The 17,493-nt window shown below is 35.0% G+C and overlaps 1 protein-coding gene across 2 annotated transcripts in view; it reads right to left on the reverse strand.

The window, feature by feature from the left end:
• Positions 1-17,493, reverse strand: part of TMPRSS15 (transmembrane serine protease 15) — a 118,456-nt gene that overhangs the window by 34,668 nt on the left and 66,295 nt on the right. For both annotated transcript variants that reach the window (XM_072806609.1, XM_072806608.1), the window contains 3 exons: positions 17,090-17,230; positions 6,085-6,195; positions 4,455-4,587 (listed from right to left, as the gene is read on the reverse strand). In XM_072806609.1, coding sequence (XP_072662710.1) covers positions 4,455-4,587; positions 6,085-6,195; positions 17,090-17,230 — 385 coding nt within the window. The remainder of the gene's footprint in view (positions 1-4,454; positions 4,588-6,084; positions 6,196-17,089; positions 17,231-17,493) is intronic.

The raw sequence follows: 17,493 nt of genomic DNA on the forward strand, positions 1-17,493 counted from the left end.
GGTTCTATTTTCAGTTTTCCAGGACCCATTTAAACCGTGGATACAAATTTGTGGTGGTACCTATAGAGGCTATTAAACCATTAATGCTCTGTTTATTTGGAAGGCTTATAAATACAGCATTTTATCCCCTCATCCCCAGCAGTTTCCAAACACTTCCGAAATGGAAGAACTTGAAGTAATTCTATTTCTTATTTTGGATTTGAGAATGAGAGGCTCAACCTGAGGCTTCTGACATTTGAACAGAAGGTACCTTGCATAAGACTGTTATAGGATTGATTGATTGATTTTAGAGATTTTATTTATTTGAGAGAGAAAGAGAGAGCACAGGAACAGGGGGAGGGGCAAAGGGAGAGGGAGAAGCAGCCGCTCTCACCGCCCGCCTAACAGGGATCCTGGGGATAGGGTGGGAGTGGGGGATGGGGGTGGGAGTGTGGGGGGCACTCAATCCTAGAACTCTGGGATCATGACCTGAGCCAAAGGCAGACACTTAACCTAACAGACTGAGTGCCCAGGCGCCCCGGGACTATTATAGGATTTAAAAATGAACAGCAACTCCTCATAAGCAGCCTAATAGCGGTGTGTATAACCAAATCTATTTTTTTTAAATTTTTATTTATTTATGATAGTCACAGAGAGAGAGAGAGAGAGGTGCAGAGACACAGGCAGAGGGAGAAGCAGGCTCCATGCACCGGGAGCCCGACGTGGGATTCGATCCCGGGTCTCCAGGATCGCGCCCTGGGCCAAAGGCAGGCGCCAAACCGCTGCGCCACCCAGGGATCCCTTTTTTTTTTTTTTTTTTTTAATTTTTATTTCCAAATCTATTTTTAAGACATTAGTATTTCCTAAATTCTGTGAAGCTGTACAGACCTGATGACTTCTAGTTTTTAATGGCTCAGCAAGGCAATTCAACCACATAGTTCATTTTTTGGATTAGTAACAAGGTAGTGTGCTTTCCTAGGAAATGTTTTAAAGATCACAACCCTAAGTTTCTTTAACATTTATTCTTGCATTGGTGTAAAATGTTTTCTTTCATACTTTGATCAGGGACATGAAAGTGTTATTTAAAGTACTTTTTTACTTATGCATGCTATAAATGGCAGGGAATGAAAATGTTTCATTTAAAAGAGGGAAGGCTGATGAAATCTGCCTCAACATGATTTACTAGAATCTTGGGGGAATTGCATTTTGTACCCTATCTGCATAAATAATCTTGAGAGACTACAGTGCCTTTTTAATAAATTGACTCCTAAATTACTTTCCACTGTACCAAACACATCATTTTAAACTCACTAAGTTTTCTTTCGGTTACCATGCCCCAGTCTAGACACATTCTCATTAAGGCTATAACTTTCTTTCAATTACGAGAGCACTGTGGAGACTATTTAATAAGTGCAGGCCCAAAGATGAAAGTCTTTGCAGAGATTACCCGACTCATTTCTGAAGAAAGCAAGTGCCTGACCTTCATAAAAAATACTGTATCTAAGGCAGTGGGATGTACTATTTGCTTGATACACACTAAAAATAATCTAGTTCTTTGTCCCTGTCTCCTGCTGGAGGACTGTGATTCATGGAAAATGAGGTCAGTGAACTAGAGAGTAAAATCTGGCTGGGGGAAAACATGTAAATAGATAGTACACAGTTGTGTGGGATTGCCTGTCATCCACTTAGCTCAAGCTGTTTTCTAGAAAGCCTTCCTTGACATGCCCAAATTGAGTGGTTCTCTTCTAGCACCTTTTATTTATCACCTTATTTTGTCATTATCTATTTATGTGTCTGTCCCCACCATATTTAAAGCAAAAGCCATGTTTTACTCATCCATGGAACAGACACAATATCTTTGCTAATGTTTAAATTTTTGATCAGGAGTAATCAAAATAATACATTTATATTAGCAACTGTTAAGTAATAAAGAAATCTTTCCTTTGCAATACATTATGTCATGCAATTGTAGGAATCCCCAACATATTTAATTCAAATTTTAAAAACTTCTGTCAATGAAGATGTTCATACTTTGGTCTTTGTAAGTGATTCATTTTGACCCTCTATATCCTGCAGGAAACTATTTATTTAAGATTCACAACCAGAATGAAAAGAACTCCTGTGTCTATAACCATATAATTATGCTTGGATAGATGGTGAATTGGAACACAAGCTCCTGTGCAGTGAAATCTCCATCATCCAGGATATTTGGATTCATTACTTGTGGAAACAAGGTCAAGTTACCAATCTCCTTAGCTTAACCTTTACTAAATTCTTGAGTCTGTAAAACAGTTCGTAAGAATTACTGACAAGTTCAGTAGTGAAAGCAAATGACTTCTTAGGGCCTCACCTGTATTGAACTAAAATTAACACTGAAATAGGAGTTTGGAATCAATGCCACTTGCCCAGTGGTTTCCTTGAAGTGAGGATAAATAAACAACTGTCAGTTCAGTGTTTTGTTGCCTCTTCATCAAAAAACATTATTCCCGCTACAACCTACCCTCCACTCAGCTTCCTTAGCTCTCCAAGTTTCCCACATTGAAAGATTTGTTAGAATACAAGCTATAATGTATTATAAAAACAATAATATATATAAAGTGCAGGAAATCTCTGGTTAATGCATATAAACCAAACTGATGATTATTTACATAATGGATGATGAAACTCACATCCTCCTTTTGCTCTTTATAGAAATTTATCTTCCTAATGAGGTTGACATCACTTGAATGAGACTTAAAGCTGAGGAGTTCAGATTCTGAATGAACAGTATTTTAGGAAGTAAAGGAAGTTGAAAACTCTCAATTCAAATTGCAAGAAATTATGGGGCATTTCTGATACTCTGAATAGGGCCTCAAACATTTTCCTATTACTATAGGAATACTTCTATGTGGTGGTTAGGTACTAGATCGGCATTAGTACACAATGTAACTCTCCCAGTCTACTAGAAATTAAACGGCTATTATAGGTTACACCAAGACCTAATTGCTACATTAATGTTATTTCTAGTGGAAAATATGTCTTGCATTAAAAAATAAACATTTTGAAATAAATTTTGAAAATCTGTGTATAGCATGAAGACTGCATGATTATTAATCAGCTAGAAAGAAGGGCTCTTTATAAAGAAAGCAATCAATTACCTTTGATTTTGATGAGCTAGGAACAGTTGAGATAATTGCCAAATGCTCATGATATATGTCGAAGTGGACTTGAATTATTTTCCTTTTTTCACTTTATACAAAACTTTTAGAATGGATTAGAAAATCATTCCCCATCAGGACAGAAGGAAAATGATAATGATTTATGTTGAACAACTTTGGGCATTTAGATGGCTAGATATTTCTATATTTATATGCATATATATATTTATTTGTAATGAATAATTTATTGCTTTAACAAATGTTTATTTACTACCTGTATTTTGAGACAATGATAAGTCTAGATGGTAGCAATGCAGTATTGGATAAAATAAGCATAGTTCCTGTATTTATAGACTTTATAGTTTATTTTTTATTTTTTATTTTTTTAGACTTTATAGTTTAAAATGACAAGACATACTAGTAAACAATATAGTGCTATAAGTGATAAAATAACCATGTGTGATCTAATATGATTAAATGTCCTAAATCATGAATACCAAAAGGATCAGAATGCTGAATTAGAATTGACTATACAACTTAAAAGAAGCAAATTATTACTACTATTCCCTTCTATTTTAAACCTTATTACTTTTGAGATTGATAGGAAGGTAAGAAATGAATATGGTGAACTAGTGTATTTGATATGATGTATTATGACAGACTGGAACTATAATAAATCTTAGGTGTGTCATTAATATGGAATTATCACTTGCATTATGCTTCTTCAAAAAGCCTTGAAATTTTGCATATCTTTTCTCACAATAGTAACACTGCTACAGATTTTCTGAAGGAATTATTGTGAAAATGTTGCAAAGATATAGCAAAAGCATGTTCTCTAGGACCTTTGTGATTAGTTATATATATACTATAATATAGTATAACAAAGAATATTTCATTTTCTTTGATAATCTATAGAAAATATTTAATCGACATGAGAAATGCCCGTGTAAGTAGGCTAAAAAGCAATATAATATTATATTTTGTAAAATTTTGTATTATAGGATTTCCACCTTTTGAATATTTTGAATAAAGCTGCTTTGTACGTGTGTGTGCAAATATATCAGTTCATTGGGGTAAATATCCTGACATGCAATTGCCGGATCCTGTGGTAATTCTTTTTTTTTATCATATTTATATTTTTATAAATAAATATTTTTATAAATATAACAGTGGTTGTTTTTGAGAATGGCTTTAATCAAAATTTTTTGTCTTCCTTTTGCTCATGTGTATTTTCTAAATTCATAACTTTCTTAAATTTATATGTCTTAATAAACCCTATTTGATATCAATAAAAACATTTGAGAATCTCTTAAAACAGACCTGAGAAGAATCACTTACCCTAGTCCCAGCAGCTGACAGACATCATTTGAAATCTGGGCGGTCCAGTTGTCAGCACAAGCTACATGCCATCTGCTCAGGATTCTGAACTGCACCAAACCATTGTTGTTCCTTGTGCCGTTGAAAAGACGTACTAAAGAGATCAGATCATACACAAGGTCACTTTGGCCTAAGCTGTTAAGAGTAAATGATGGGCTCTGAGGTGCCTGGATGGCTCAATTGCTTAAGCGTCTGACTCTTGATTTCAGCTCAAGTCATGATCTCAGGGTCCTGAGATCGAACCCTGCCAGGCTTTTGCTGGGGGTGGAGCCTGCTTAAGATTCTCTCTCTCTCCCCCTCTCTTTGTCCCTCCTCCCCTTGCTTTCGCTCAAAAAAAAAAAAAAAAAAGGTAAACTACATGTGTAATGTTCTTAACATTTAGAGTTATGAGATTGATTGTAATTTTTCTTAAGAGTATGTTAGAAGGCCTAACTTGAAAAATACAAATTTGATAGACTTAATGTTGCTCCTTCATATAACTATAAAGATGGAAAAGGCAGAGATACAGAAGTTTATTGCATATCAATACAGCAAATAAATAGAAAATAAAGTTATTTGTGAGGATCATGTCTTATAAGCTTAGTCTCTAAAAGAAGGAAAATTCAAGTTCAGAAACAACTTTAGGCATTTTTTCCCCTTACTTCTTTCTCTAGAAACTATTTTCTTTGGCCTTGTTCTTTTGCTGCTTAGTTTCCGTCTTCTTCCCCGCTACCTTACAAGCATTTTGGATACAGTATAAAGGCTATGAGTGGCTGAGTAGGGACTGGGCCCAGTGAAGCTAGTTTATCAAACAGGTGAAACATCAGCAATGGTAGTTTTACCACAAACACTATACTGTAATTCTGTAGGTTAATGTTCTTGTTCACGTTTAAAATCAGGCAGACTCAAGTTGAAATGCAGCTCTAGCATTCACTAGGTGTGTGATCTTTGGCAGCCACTTAACTTCTCCAAGCCTCAGGTTTATCATGGCCAAAAAGAACTAATTCTTATTATGTTAAGAGTGTTTTACAAGCACTCAGCTACAGGGCATGGCATAATAAGTAGCATTAAGTATTTGCTTAGAAATAAAAGCAAGACATAGTAAAAGTAGTCATTGCTCATCATTTTATAGAGATCTGGAAGTAGGCTAGACTGAGGACTCAACAAAGCAGGAGTAGTAGGTACTGAAGAACCAGAAATGCAAAGGAGCAAATCTAACATAGTCAGTTCTAAATAAATATGAGGATGTATCCATATGCAGGCAATGGGCAAACTATCCTAGCTAATAGGGTGGTGCTAGAGGGCCTGGTGCAGGCCATTGTCTCTCTGTCTATGGTATTTTATGCTTTTTATGTGAATATGAGTTGTCCTAGACTTAAAGTTACTAAATGCAGTCAAGCTTAAATAGACAAACAAACAAAAAACAGGGATCTGCTGGTCAACTTTTCTCCTAACCAGAATAACATTACTAAGTGCTGAAATCACTGGGGGGATGATCATACCTCAAAGCACCAAGACATATATTGATAACCACATTCTGAATCTTTTACATTTGTAGAAGCCAAATGTAGAGGCTAACGTGATTAAAGTGTTTTCCTAAAATGGAACATACCACAATGTGCTTCATCTGAGCCATCCTTACAGTGCGGAAGGCCATCGCAGAGATTCACCAATGGAACACACTCTCCATTCTTACACTGGAAATCGTCTTCCTTGCAGGGCTCTATTGAGAGAGAATATTTACTTATGGAGTGAAGACGTGACAAATACATGATCCCATAGTATCCATCCCATTCCTGCCTCTTTACACATTGGCCTTTACCACAGTGAGTGATTGAGGTAGATTTAATATGAAGTAAGATTACATACACTTTGTTCTCAGAATACCTCCACAACAATAGGGTCAAAGCCAGAGATATGGCTTGAGAAAAGTGTGCACAAAACCTTAGGCATCTTTTCAGAGAGCACAGAGCAGTTCCAAGAGATGGCCAAGAGGTTTAGGATACACTCCTCCCTATCTCTGTTCGTCTCTTCAATAGACATCTCTACCCCAAATTAACATACAAGCAACAACCATTGGAATGTTACACAAGCATAGGAGGATCTATTGATTTTACCACACGATACATCCAAACTTATATCATATGGAAATGTGGAAGTGGCCTTTTGATGAGACCAAAGTTGGGCCAGGCTAGAAGCAGTGAGCTCGGTTATAGCCTGGGTCAGGTGGGGGAAAAGTAGTCACAAATAAATGGAAACTCTGCAATAGCAGTAATTTGTAAAGAACTTGAAGATGGAGCTCTAAACAAGTAAATCAGGTTGGAGTCAAGAGAATGTGACTGGCATATGAAAAAATAGAAGGAAAATGAAAAGGCTGGACAAAGAAGGAACTGAGTGAATCTGGAGGCAGTTGGTGGTTTCCAGAATTTGAGTCATGTAAAAATAGGCTTATTGGAAATATTCATTGTTTGAAGAAAGTGGCTGCTACTGTTTTCTGGAACTGTTTGATCTTACAGGGTTTTGCACAGGTAGAGAGGGGTTTGCTCCCTCAACATGGTTTTTAACTGTGGTTTGAGAGGGATAGCTACATGGCAGTATTAGGATCTCATTGAGGGCCACATGGGATTTGGCCTCCCTGAGAAGAGGGATGGTATAGAGGGTATGGAGATTGGTATGGAGGGTTTAATATTTCTTCCCTCACATCATGCACAGATGATCATAATGGGGAAGCAAAAGTACTCGATAAAAATAAAGAAGAGGGAAATTTGTATTTTGAAAGGTATTATGAATATTAATTATAAACTATTATACTGTTTTCAAGGAGATGCAATTCATGTTAAAGTGGTTTCAAAACTGAACTGTACTAATCTCCATATAGATTTTCTCAATTTATGATGACCAAATGTAATGGTACTTGAAAAGAATCATTCCTGTCATTTTAAATCTAGGTCGTAGCCCCAAATCTGAGAGTATTGATAAATACTGTTACACTCTTAAAAAGAGGTACTAAATGTAGCCATACTACACTTACTAAAAAAATAGCAAAATTGGTCTAGCAACTATCAAGACCCATCACCTGTTTCTAGGTATGTGTGTATATATGAGGATTAGAATATATATCTTTCCTAAAAAGACTGCATAATATATCTTCAAGGAACTGTTTTCAAGTGGGAGAAGGGAAGATGGTGCCATCCAGCACACCAAGGGAGGGAAGCTCCAAGACAATTCATACTGAGTTACCTTAAAGGAGGAAGGCCATCATATCACTACCCACCTGAAGGTTTTTTTTTTACACTAAAGAATCACAAGACCTATTGCTTCTGTGGGATTCATGCAGGAGCTTTCAGATTTTTTTTTTTTAACTGATGTGTGCATGTGTGTGTGTGTGTAACTAAATTTTTTTTTGTGTGTGTGTAACTAAATTAAACACCTTTATTCTGTTATTCTATTCTAAATTTTATTCTTTTCTATTTTATTCCGTTCTATAATATGAAATGCTGACCAAAACCAAATAAATCTGATTTCATGATCCGATTTTTGAAAAATATCAGACTGAACTAAAGTATAATGAATAACTTCACAAGAAGTAGTGACTCTAGGTTCTTAAAGTTTGTGGGCAGGTAGCTGTACAAATGAAGATTTATGTTCACTTCCTATGTAACGAATTCAAAGTCAGAAGTTAGGCTGGAGCTTCCCTTGAGGGTAACTAGGGACTGGAGAGAGAGTGGCAGTGGAAACAGCCTGCATTTTCTCCATATGGGAAAAGTGCATGAGTTTCCTTATGGCCAATGGGCACTGGGGAATATAAATGAGTGACAGCTGCCTGACAGGATAAGCATGCTCCAACACAAAGTGGACACAGGCAGAGCAGAACCTGGTGGGCGGGGAGGGAATTGGGAACTGAGTAGGGCTATAGGAGATTGCTTAGGAAGAGTACTACTCTTGTCTACAGTGCAGTAGTCATGGGGAAGGAGAGCAGGAGAGGAATGCTCCAAAGAACCCACAGTTCTGTTCTACAAAAGAGCTAGTCTTTGGCCAGGAGCCACCGTTAGCCAAAAGAAAAACACAGTGGTGATAGATTTTTCCTGTTTGCCTCTCCTTGAACACTGCAGGTATAGGAAGATGGAAGGGAAAGAATGTGGAACGTGAGTCAAAGGCAATATTTCTAGGGTCCTCTACCTTAAGTTGTTAGGCTAAGATTTGTACCAGAACTGGGAGATAAAAGAAAATTTGAACCAGATGATTTTAAAATTTTGATGCTCAATTTGACAGTACATCTTAATATCTAAAAGTGAATCTTAATTACACAGTTAAGAACATTTAAGACCTAAAATAACTGCAAGAGTGAGGTGGTCCACTTGAAATATCCAGGGGCCAAAAGGGAGATTTGAAATAAAGTAGGTGGAGAAAAAGAAAGCTTTTTCTGTTTGCACTTTTATCGAGTCCATTCTTTAAATTGAAAATACACTTTAATAATTGAAATATCCATAGACCTTGTTTCTTCATCTTTACATGCCTGCCTAAAGTGGGAAATCAGTAGTAACTGTTAAACATTAAGTGGATTAATTTATATTAAATGATTAATAGGCCTCAAAGATCAGTACAAACCCTAGTAATAGAGCTGACACAATATAAAGTGATCTTCAAATGTATGATTTCAAAGAAATATATTTTTTAAATTGGGCAATTTATTGGCTAATGGAAACTCTATTTATTTGTAAACAAATTGATTCTATGAATTATAAAGATAAAATATGCTTATTTGTATTTGAATGTTGGCTAAAGCATAAACTCTGGAATCTTATGGCCTTGGTTTGGTCTGCAATTTAGCCATTTTCTTTATTTATTTATTGATTGATTTATTTATGTTTATTTTCAAACTTGAGCAAAGAAGTTACCCTCTCTGAGACTTAGTTTTTTTTTTTTAATTTTGTTTATGTATTCATGAGACACAGAGAGAGAGAGAGAGAGAGAGAGAGAGAGACAGACAGACAGAGACAGAGACACAGGCAGAGGGAAAAGCAGACTCCACACAGGGAGTCTGACATCCCAGGTCTCCAGGATCAAGCCCTGGGCTAAAGGCGGCACTAAACCACCTGGGCTGCCCAGAGCTTTAGTTTCTTTACTGTCTCATACGAGTAAGTACTATGTCTTAGGTGAATTCGGAGAGTCAGCTGAAAAAAAGAAATGTATTTGGTAAACCAGTATGAGTATATTGAATGCTCAACAAATAATATTCTTAAAAGCAAAAAGAATAACACTTAGAAAGCACCTTTTTAGCTGATACTTAAGTTAACATTCTTATTTCTAAGTGCCCTTTGTGCTACTTTCCCCTCCAGATTACCAACAAGAAATCATACTTAATCTTTTCCTTTGAGTATCTGAAAACAATAATTGGAGCTGTTTGTACTTTATCTTAAACTTTGAAAAAGTTTGCATTTTGTAACCCAAATCTAACTTACATTAATAAAAAAAATATTTTAAAGAAGACATGGCTGGGCCAGTTGTTTCTATAAATCTTTACCCCAATGAGAGAAGTAGGTTACGTATATCAACTATAATACTATTAGGGATGTTCTTGTAAATGTAATTATCAATTTGTTTCACAAACACATAGGTTTTAACCAGATTAGTGAGATGATAAATGGGTGAAGATAATTTCATATTCTACAGGCAAGCATTAATATTTTAACTGACTTTATATTTTATTTATCCACTATTAATTTTCCTTTAAACAGAAAGAAGGCTTAAAACTAGGGATACATGTGTTTGTATTTGTATATTCTATTTTAAATCTAAACTTTGATATACATTATATTTATTTAAAAAGCTGACAGCCTAATTATATATCCATGATTAAATATCTTAATAGAGAATGTTAGTCACCATGAGTTATTTTGAAATTATCTCATTATTTTGTTTTCATAGCTTGTTAAAATCATTATGTAAAGATGAGTTCTCAATGCCAATAATTTAATCATAAATAAGCTTATTGATAAATTTACTCTTACTAGTGTCATCAGTCTATATTTATTTGTAAAAGCATATATTTACTGAATGGAAATTTAAATTTCTAAATGAAAATATGAATACATGTATAAAGATCTGAAAATTGTAATTTATTTTTGCGCGCTATCCTGAAGATGTTGAAGTTATACCTTATGAATCTAGAAAAAAAAGATTTAAAAAAATTTATTCATAATAGACAGAGAGAGAGAGAGAGAAAGGCAGAGACACAGGAGGAGGGAGAAGCAGGCTCTCTGCCGGGAGCCCAACGTGGGACTCGATCCTGGGACTCCAGGATCGCGTCTTGGGCCAAAGACAGGCGCCAAACTGCTGAGCCACCCAGGGATCCCCTGAATCTAGAAAAAAAATAATTTGCTTCTGTAAAATGGATGCATCAATGAAAAAACACTGAATGAGGCAAAATGGTCTATTGTTGCTGAACTGAGTAGAGATTATAAATTCTGAGGAAAGGTCTGAATAAACTCTTTCAAAATTTTCCTTACATGCATGGACTGGATTCCAATTCTTTGCAACATATAGCAGTTCAGCTTCATTATGAAGTCTTTAATCCAAAAGTCTAACTCTCTGTGGCCTCTGAAATCTTACTTCCGATCATTTTATGCCCATAGTGAAAGAGGGAAAAAGAAATATTGCCAAGAATTGAATTTTCCCATCTTCATTTTATGAAGTCTCCAGTAGCCCTGCCTCATTTAATCAACATATGCTTGGCTTTAAATGGAACTGAATTGATCTCTAAGGCACATGCCACACAATCTGGGGAGGGCTCTAAACCCCTAAATGTAATCAGCTGCCATTTCCACAGTTGCCTGATAAGCACTATTGAATTCCAAATTAAGACCCTGAGTATCAGAAAAGAGCAATGAGGGGACATTTATGGGAGACAGATCTTAATAAATCTATATTTCATATGTTCTAGTTTAATTTACAAGGAAATGCTAAAAATAGGATAAGGAAAGGAGATACAAAAATATGTTATACAATTGTTTTATATTTCAGTTGAATGTATTGGAAGTTGCCCTTGAAATACCTCAGAAGATAAATGAAGTACATAAATGCTGAAAATTTTTGATATCCCTTTTATACTTCTTTCTAAAATGATCCTCAAAGCAGGGCACCATATAAACAGATAAGTGTGCTCAATCTCTCTTTCCATTACCAGCTTGATTATCTTCCACTGCCGATTCCCTGTTTCTATAATTGCTTTTCAGTCTTTTGGTGTAAAAATCCCGCTGGGAGAAGATTGTGCTGATGATGACTCATTCACTCCATTTTCTACACCCAGCAGCATCTGTCCCATGTCCATGAAGGATGGGAAACCACATTCCCAGAATATTCACCACACAGTGATGGTCATGGAAGCGTCCACTCTAGCTTCAGTCAGGAATTCTTTCTAAATGACTTATTTCTTGAATAACATAATCATAATTATTACAATCTAGCAAATGGATAAACAAACATGAACAATTCCTACACCAAAAACTTGGTATCAGTGGATAGAAGCATTAGAAGTCATAGGTTGTGCTTTTTAGGCTTTTATCTTGAATAGAATTGTTGTGATATTTTTCAAAATCCTTGGTGTTATATTTATCTAATAAAAATCTAATAAAAACCAGTAACTGTAATATTTTTGTGGAAGAGATTTGTGGCTGTATTCCTTTTTGTGATCTTTTCTTTCCACCTCTTTCCATTGTTCTCATTTAAGATTTAAGCTTTTTTTTTTAAAAGACCAGCACTTCTCTAAAATTTTGTATCAAAATTTTGTATGGTTTCTTTTTTTTTGCGGATGGTGGAATGCCAAAAATTATTTCAATTGTTTAAATCTATGAAAAAAATCCATTTCTCTATTGGTTAGAGTTAAGTTTTTATCTCATTAGTTCAATTGGTTTTATAATTCATCTTCATTTCTTTAAAAATACACTTTTTTCTTATTTACTTATTTATTTGTTTGTTTTCTTTCCATTTCTAAGAGTTTGGCTTTTTTAGATTCCACCTACATGATGTAATGTAGTATTTGTCTTCCTCTGATTTATTTCACTTAGCGTAATGTCCTCAAGTTTTATTCATGTTGTCACAAATGACAAGATTTCCTTCTTTCTCATGGATGAATAGTATTGCACTGAATATAATATACCACATGACCTTTATCCATTTATCTGTAGATTGACACTGAGGTTGTTTCTTTATCTTGGCTATTGTAAATACACTGCAATGAACATAGAAGTACAGATATCTCTTTGAGATTCCGATTTCAGTTTTTTTTTGGATTTATACCCACAAGTGGGATTGCTGGATTATGTAAATAGTTCTAATTTTAATTTTTGTGGAATCTTCATAATGTTTTCCACAGTGGCTGTACCAGTTTGCATTCTCATAAATAGTCTACACGGGTTCCTTTTACCCCACATTCTAATCAACACTTGTTATTTATTACTTGTCTTTTCAAGAATAACCATTTTAACAGGTGTAAGTTGATATCTGATTGTCCCTTGGATTTGCATTGCCCCAATGATGGGTGATGTTGAACATCTTTTCATGTAGTTATTGGCCATTTCTATATAGTTTTTGGAAAAAAATTATTCAGTCCTTCTCTTTCTTCTTAATTCAGATTTTTAAACTAAGTTTTTAATTTTAATTCCTGTAGTTAACATAGATTGTTGTTTCAGTTTCAGTTATACAATATAATGATTCAAAAAAAGTTCTTTCCATGACATCATTCTTGGAAAAAATTTGGGAGACCCAGAGTAGTTATTAGATATTTTCTTGGACTTCATTAAGATACTCTGAAGAATTAATTCTTTTTGCATTCAAATAATAGGTGACAGATGCCAAGTAGGTGATATTGATGCCCATACATTCAATTCTCGAAAAAATCTTCAAAATACCACTATACTGTCTTTAAGTATTCTTCATGAAATGAGTAATATGTAAAGCTGATTTGACTTTTTAAAGATTTATTTATTTATTTGAGAGAGATCGAAAGAGAAAGAGAGAAGGGAGGAGCAGGGGGAGAGGGAGAGAGAAAATCTCCAGCAGACTTTCTGCTGAGCGTGGTACCCAACACAGGGCTGGATCCCATGACCCTGAGATCAAGACCTGGTTAGGGGCACCTGGGTATCTCAGTCATTAAGCATCTGCCTTTGTTTCAGGTCATGATCACAGGGTCCTGGGATTGAGCCCTGCATCAAGCCCCACACTGGGTTCCCTGCTCAGTGGGGAGCCTGCTTCTTTCTCTCCCTATCCTTTGTGAGCTCTCTCTCTCTCTCTCAAATAAAAAAAAAATCTGGTCAGAAATCAAGAGTCAGATGCTTAACTGACTGAGCCACCCTGGAACCCCAAAGCTGATTTGATTTTTAACACATTTGAAAAATGATTATATTTATTCTGTTTAGGAATTTGTCAAAATATATCCCTCTTGAAATTTAAAAGTTTAAATAGTAAATTTTATAATACTGATTACTGCTTATTAAATTTTTACAGACAACAGTAAGACTGTGATTTTTTTGGTCAAAATACATAATTTTCTCCCTTTATATCTGTCACTGTTAGTTTTGACTGGTTCTTTTCATTTGGGAATGTTTATTATTTTCAAATTTCAAATTGTGGCTTGGTGTTTTTTTTTACTGCAGGCCCATTGCAGGCATTTTTTTCCTGTATGCACACTTTTCCATCTCTTTATCTATTGTTTTTGCATTCTTGATCATACTTTTGTGCAGTAATTTTTGTGGAAATGTGGATATTTTGGTGCCAGAGTGTTTGAATAGGTATTCAATCAACCAAAAAACTTTGTTGTTTATGGCATCAACAAAGACCTCTAATCAAATCAGAAAAAATAATTTGGCTGTGGTAGAGTTTCAACAGGAAAGTCCTCTGCTCATAAAGGGCCATGGTTTTCCAAATATCTTAAGGGCAACTGATTTGTAATGTCATTTTTAGGGGGCAGGTGTTTAGCAAAATACTAGAGGCTAAAATTAAATATTAATTTTTCCTAAAAAACTAGAAGTCATAATTTTAGTTAAAAAATAATGCTGAAACCATTTTGCATTTTCTACTATTAACTAAAATTCTTTATTATGTCATTTACTCTCTATGTGACATTTTCTATGTAGCAATAAGAACCAATTAGGTTTTATCAACTATATACATCCAAAGTCTTTTTTATCTTAGAAGAACTAAATCCTATACATAATTTTTTTCTCATCTACGTTTGTTACTCATCAACCTTTTAAAAATATCATCAGATGGTATGCCTGGGTGGCTCAGCGATTGAACGTCTGCCTTCAGCTCAGGGAGTGATCCTGGAATTGAGTCCCACATCTGGCTCCCTGCGAGCAGCCTGCTTCTCCCTCTGCCTATGTCTCTGCCTCTCTCTCTCTCTCTGTGTCTCTCATGAATAATTAAATAAATCTTTAAAAAAATAAAAATATCATCAGAAAATCAAATGATTAACGAGTTAAATCAAATGTTGAATTAAATTAAAATTAAAATAATAGCTACACCACAAAGAAAAAACTGGACTAAAATACTGGCAGGCATGGGAGTAAAAAAAAAAGAAAAAAATATTGGCAGGCAAACATGGTTATCATAGTAAAATCAGTAGCAACAAAATTATCATGGAACAGAACCAGTAGCTTGATCCAAAATGGTAATCTCTTTCCATAATTTGGCTGTTGTTGATAATGCAACTATAAACAGGCACAAATGTCCATTGACTGATGAATGGATAAAGATGTTGTGAGATATATATAGATATATATATCTATATATATCTCACAATGGAATATTAGTCAGCCATAAAAAATGAAATCATGCCATTTGCAATGATGTCGATTGAGCTGGAGAATAATTATGTTAAGTGAGATAAGTTGGTCAAAGACAAATACCATATGATTTCACTCATCTGTGGAATTTAAGAAACAAAACAGATGAATATGGGAGGGGGATAAAAGGGAGAGAGGGAAGCAAACCACATGAGAGTCTTAAGGATAGAGAACAAACTAAGGGGTGATGGAGGGAGGTGGGTGGGTGATGGGCTAGATGGGTGATGGGAATTAAGGAGGGTATTGTGATCAGCATTGGGTGTTATATATAAGTGATAAATCAATGAATTATATACCTTAAGCTAATATGACATTCTATGTTAACTGGAATTTAGTCATTATACATACATATATAAACATATACTTGCATAAATATATAACATCTATTCCTACTTTCATGTCACTGTATTTTCTTTTTTACTTCTTTGAAAAATAATTATGAATATGATTTTAAAATATTTTAGTTTGTAAAGTAAAATAATTTAAAATCATATCATTTTCTATATTTTCTTCTTTTTTATGGACTGTATTTTAAGGTAAAATCTAATTTTCAGTAGGTCTCGAAGTCTTTATTTCTATCTTATTATACCATATATTTATCATAGTTTTTAATGTTTTGTTTGCTTATTTCATTAATTGAATATTTTGATTGACACGTGTCACTTGTTGCTTATAAACAAGTAGCTGTTTCTAAAACCAATCATGAAATCCGGAAGGGCAGGTTAGTTGATTGGGCTACCACTCACTCCTACCTAAGTAAGTTGGATAATAATTGATGTGGCTTATTTTCATGTCCAGAGGGTAGACAAGATACAGATTAGCCTTGCAGTAAGCTAAAAGCATACAACTTTCAGAGATGGAGTCAAAAGTCTAGGCTTGTTGTGAGTGAAAGAACAGAGATTAGATAACAGGCCAGATGAAGATCCCTGCTTTGACCCTACAACTTTTCTAGACATTCTAGTTGAAGACAAACTGACCACGATCTCCTATGAAAAAGAAAGATAGATAAAGGAAGTGACATGCATTCCATCTTCCTGACATATTTGCACAAGGAGAGAACCACAGTTGAGGAGCAAAAATATAAGAAAAATCATAGTCCAAGAGGAGCAGCAAGTGATCACAAATTCTCTGTAGGTTGTCAAATGCAATGAGTTACATCACACCCCCACCTACATGTATAGAGATACTGATATATCCATGATGAGCAGGCAGGCAAGTTAGTTTTTTCCTGCTGATTATGTTATGATATAAAAAAAAATATAGGGTAAGAAGGTTGTGCATGTCAGTAGTATTAGCATCAAATTCCTTCATCCTTCATGGCAGGGGCTTTATACTGGTTGTCTTTAAGAAGTTAATGATGTTAATTTTTTAATTGGATCTTGCTGGAATCCAAAGAGTTCACTTGCCTGATTCCCTGCTGCTCTCTGAAAATGCTCTTAGCAAAGGGGACACGACAAATAGTCCTCCTTCATAGTGTCAAGTACCCCACTTTTACCATTTAAAATGCCCCCCCCCAAGTGAACAAAATTCACGAGTTTACATCCCATAGAAGAGCAAGTAAATTTGTTGAAAATGAAATGGATTCCTGTTTTGAAGTGACTTAGGGAGTGGTTATGTGGACATAAAGGAAGAAGGAAATCTCTGATAAGATGAGAAAGAATGAATACATTCAAATGCAAACACAGAAGTCATATTTAGGCTTTGAAATACTGTATGTTTTTGTCATTTTGCTCCAAAAGTTTACACGCAACATGCAGTCCCAAGTGCACATACCTGGAATCCCCAAGTAGTAGCCAGTAGTGAAGTTTGCTTTAAATCCCCCTTTTGCCAATTGACTGTCAGTGATGAAAAGCACAGTCATTCTATTGGTGGTTGAGAACACGTCCTTTACTGGCCCAGGCCCTGTGTAGACAGCTGTTCCAAATGAAAACAAGATAATCATTAAAATGATACTTTGAATGTAGAAGAAAATATACCCATTTATCAGTTCCATCTTTTAGAGGTATGCAACATGCAGCATGGCTGCTCGAGGAGCAACCACACGTAAATAATTATGTACTTCTGTTTAGATTTTGGACACTGCTTCTAAGAAAGCCAACTTCTCTATTGATCTTTTCCAGTATTGCTTGAGATTTCTGTGGCTCTATAATTTAATACTGCTTATAATATTATCTGGC

This window comes from Canis lupus, chromosome 30 (assembly GCF_048164855.1).
Source record: "Canis lupus baileyi chromosome 30, mCanLup2.hap1, whole genome shotgun sequence".
NCBI lineage: Eukaryota > Metazoa > Chordata > Mammalia > Carnivora > Canidae > Canis > Canis lupus.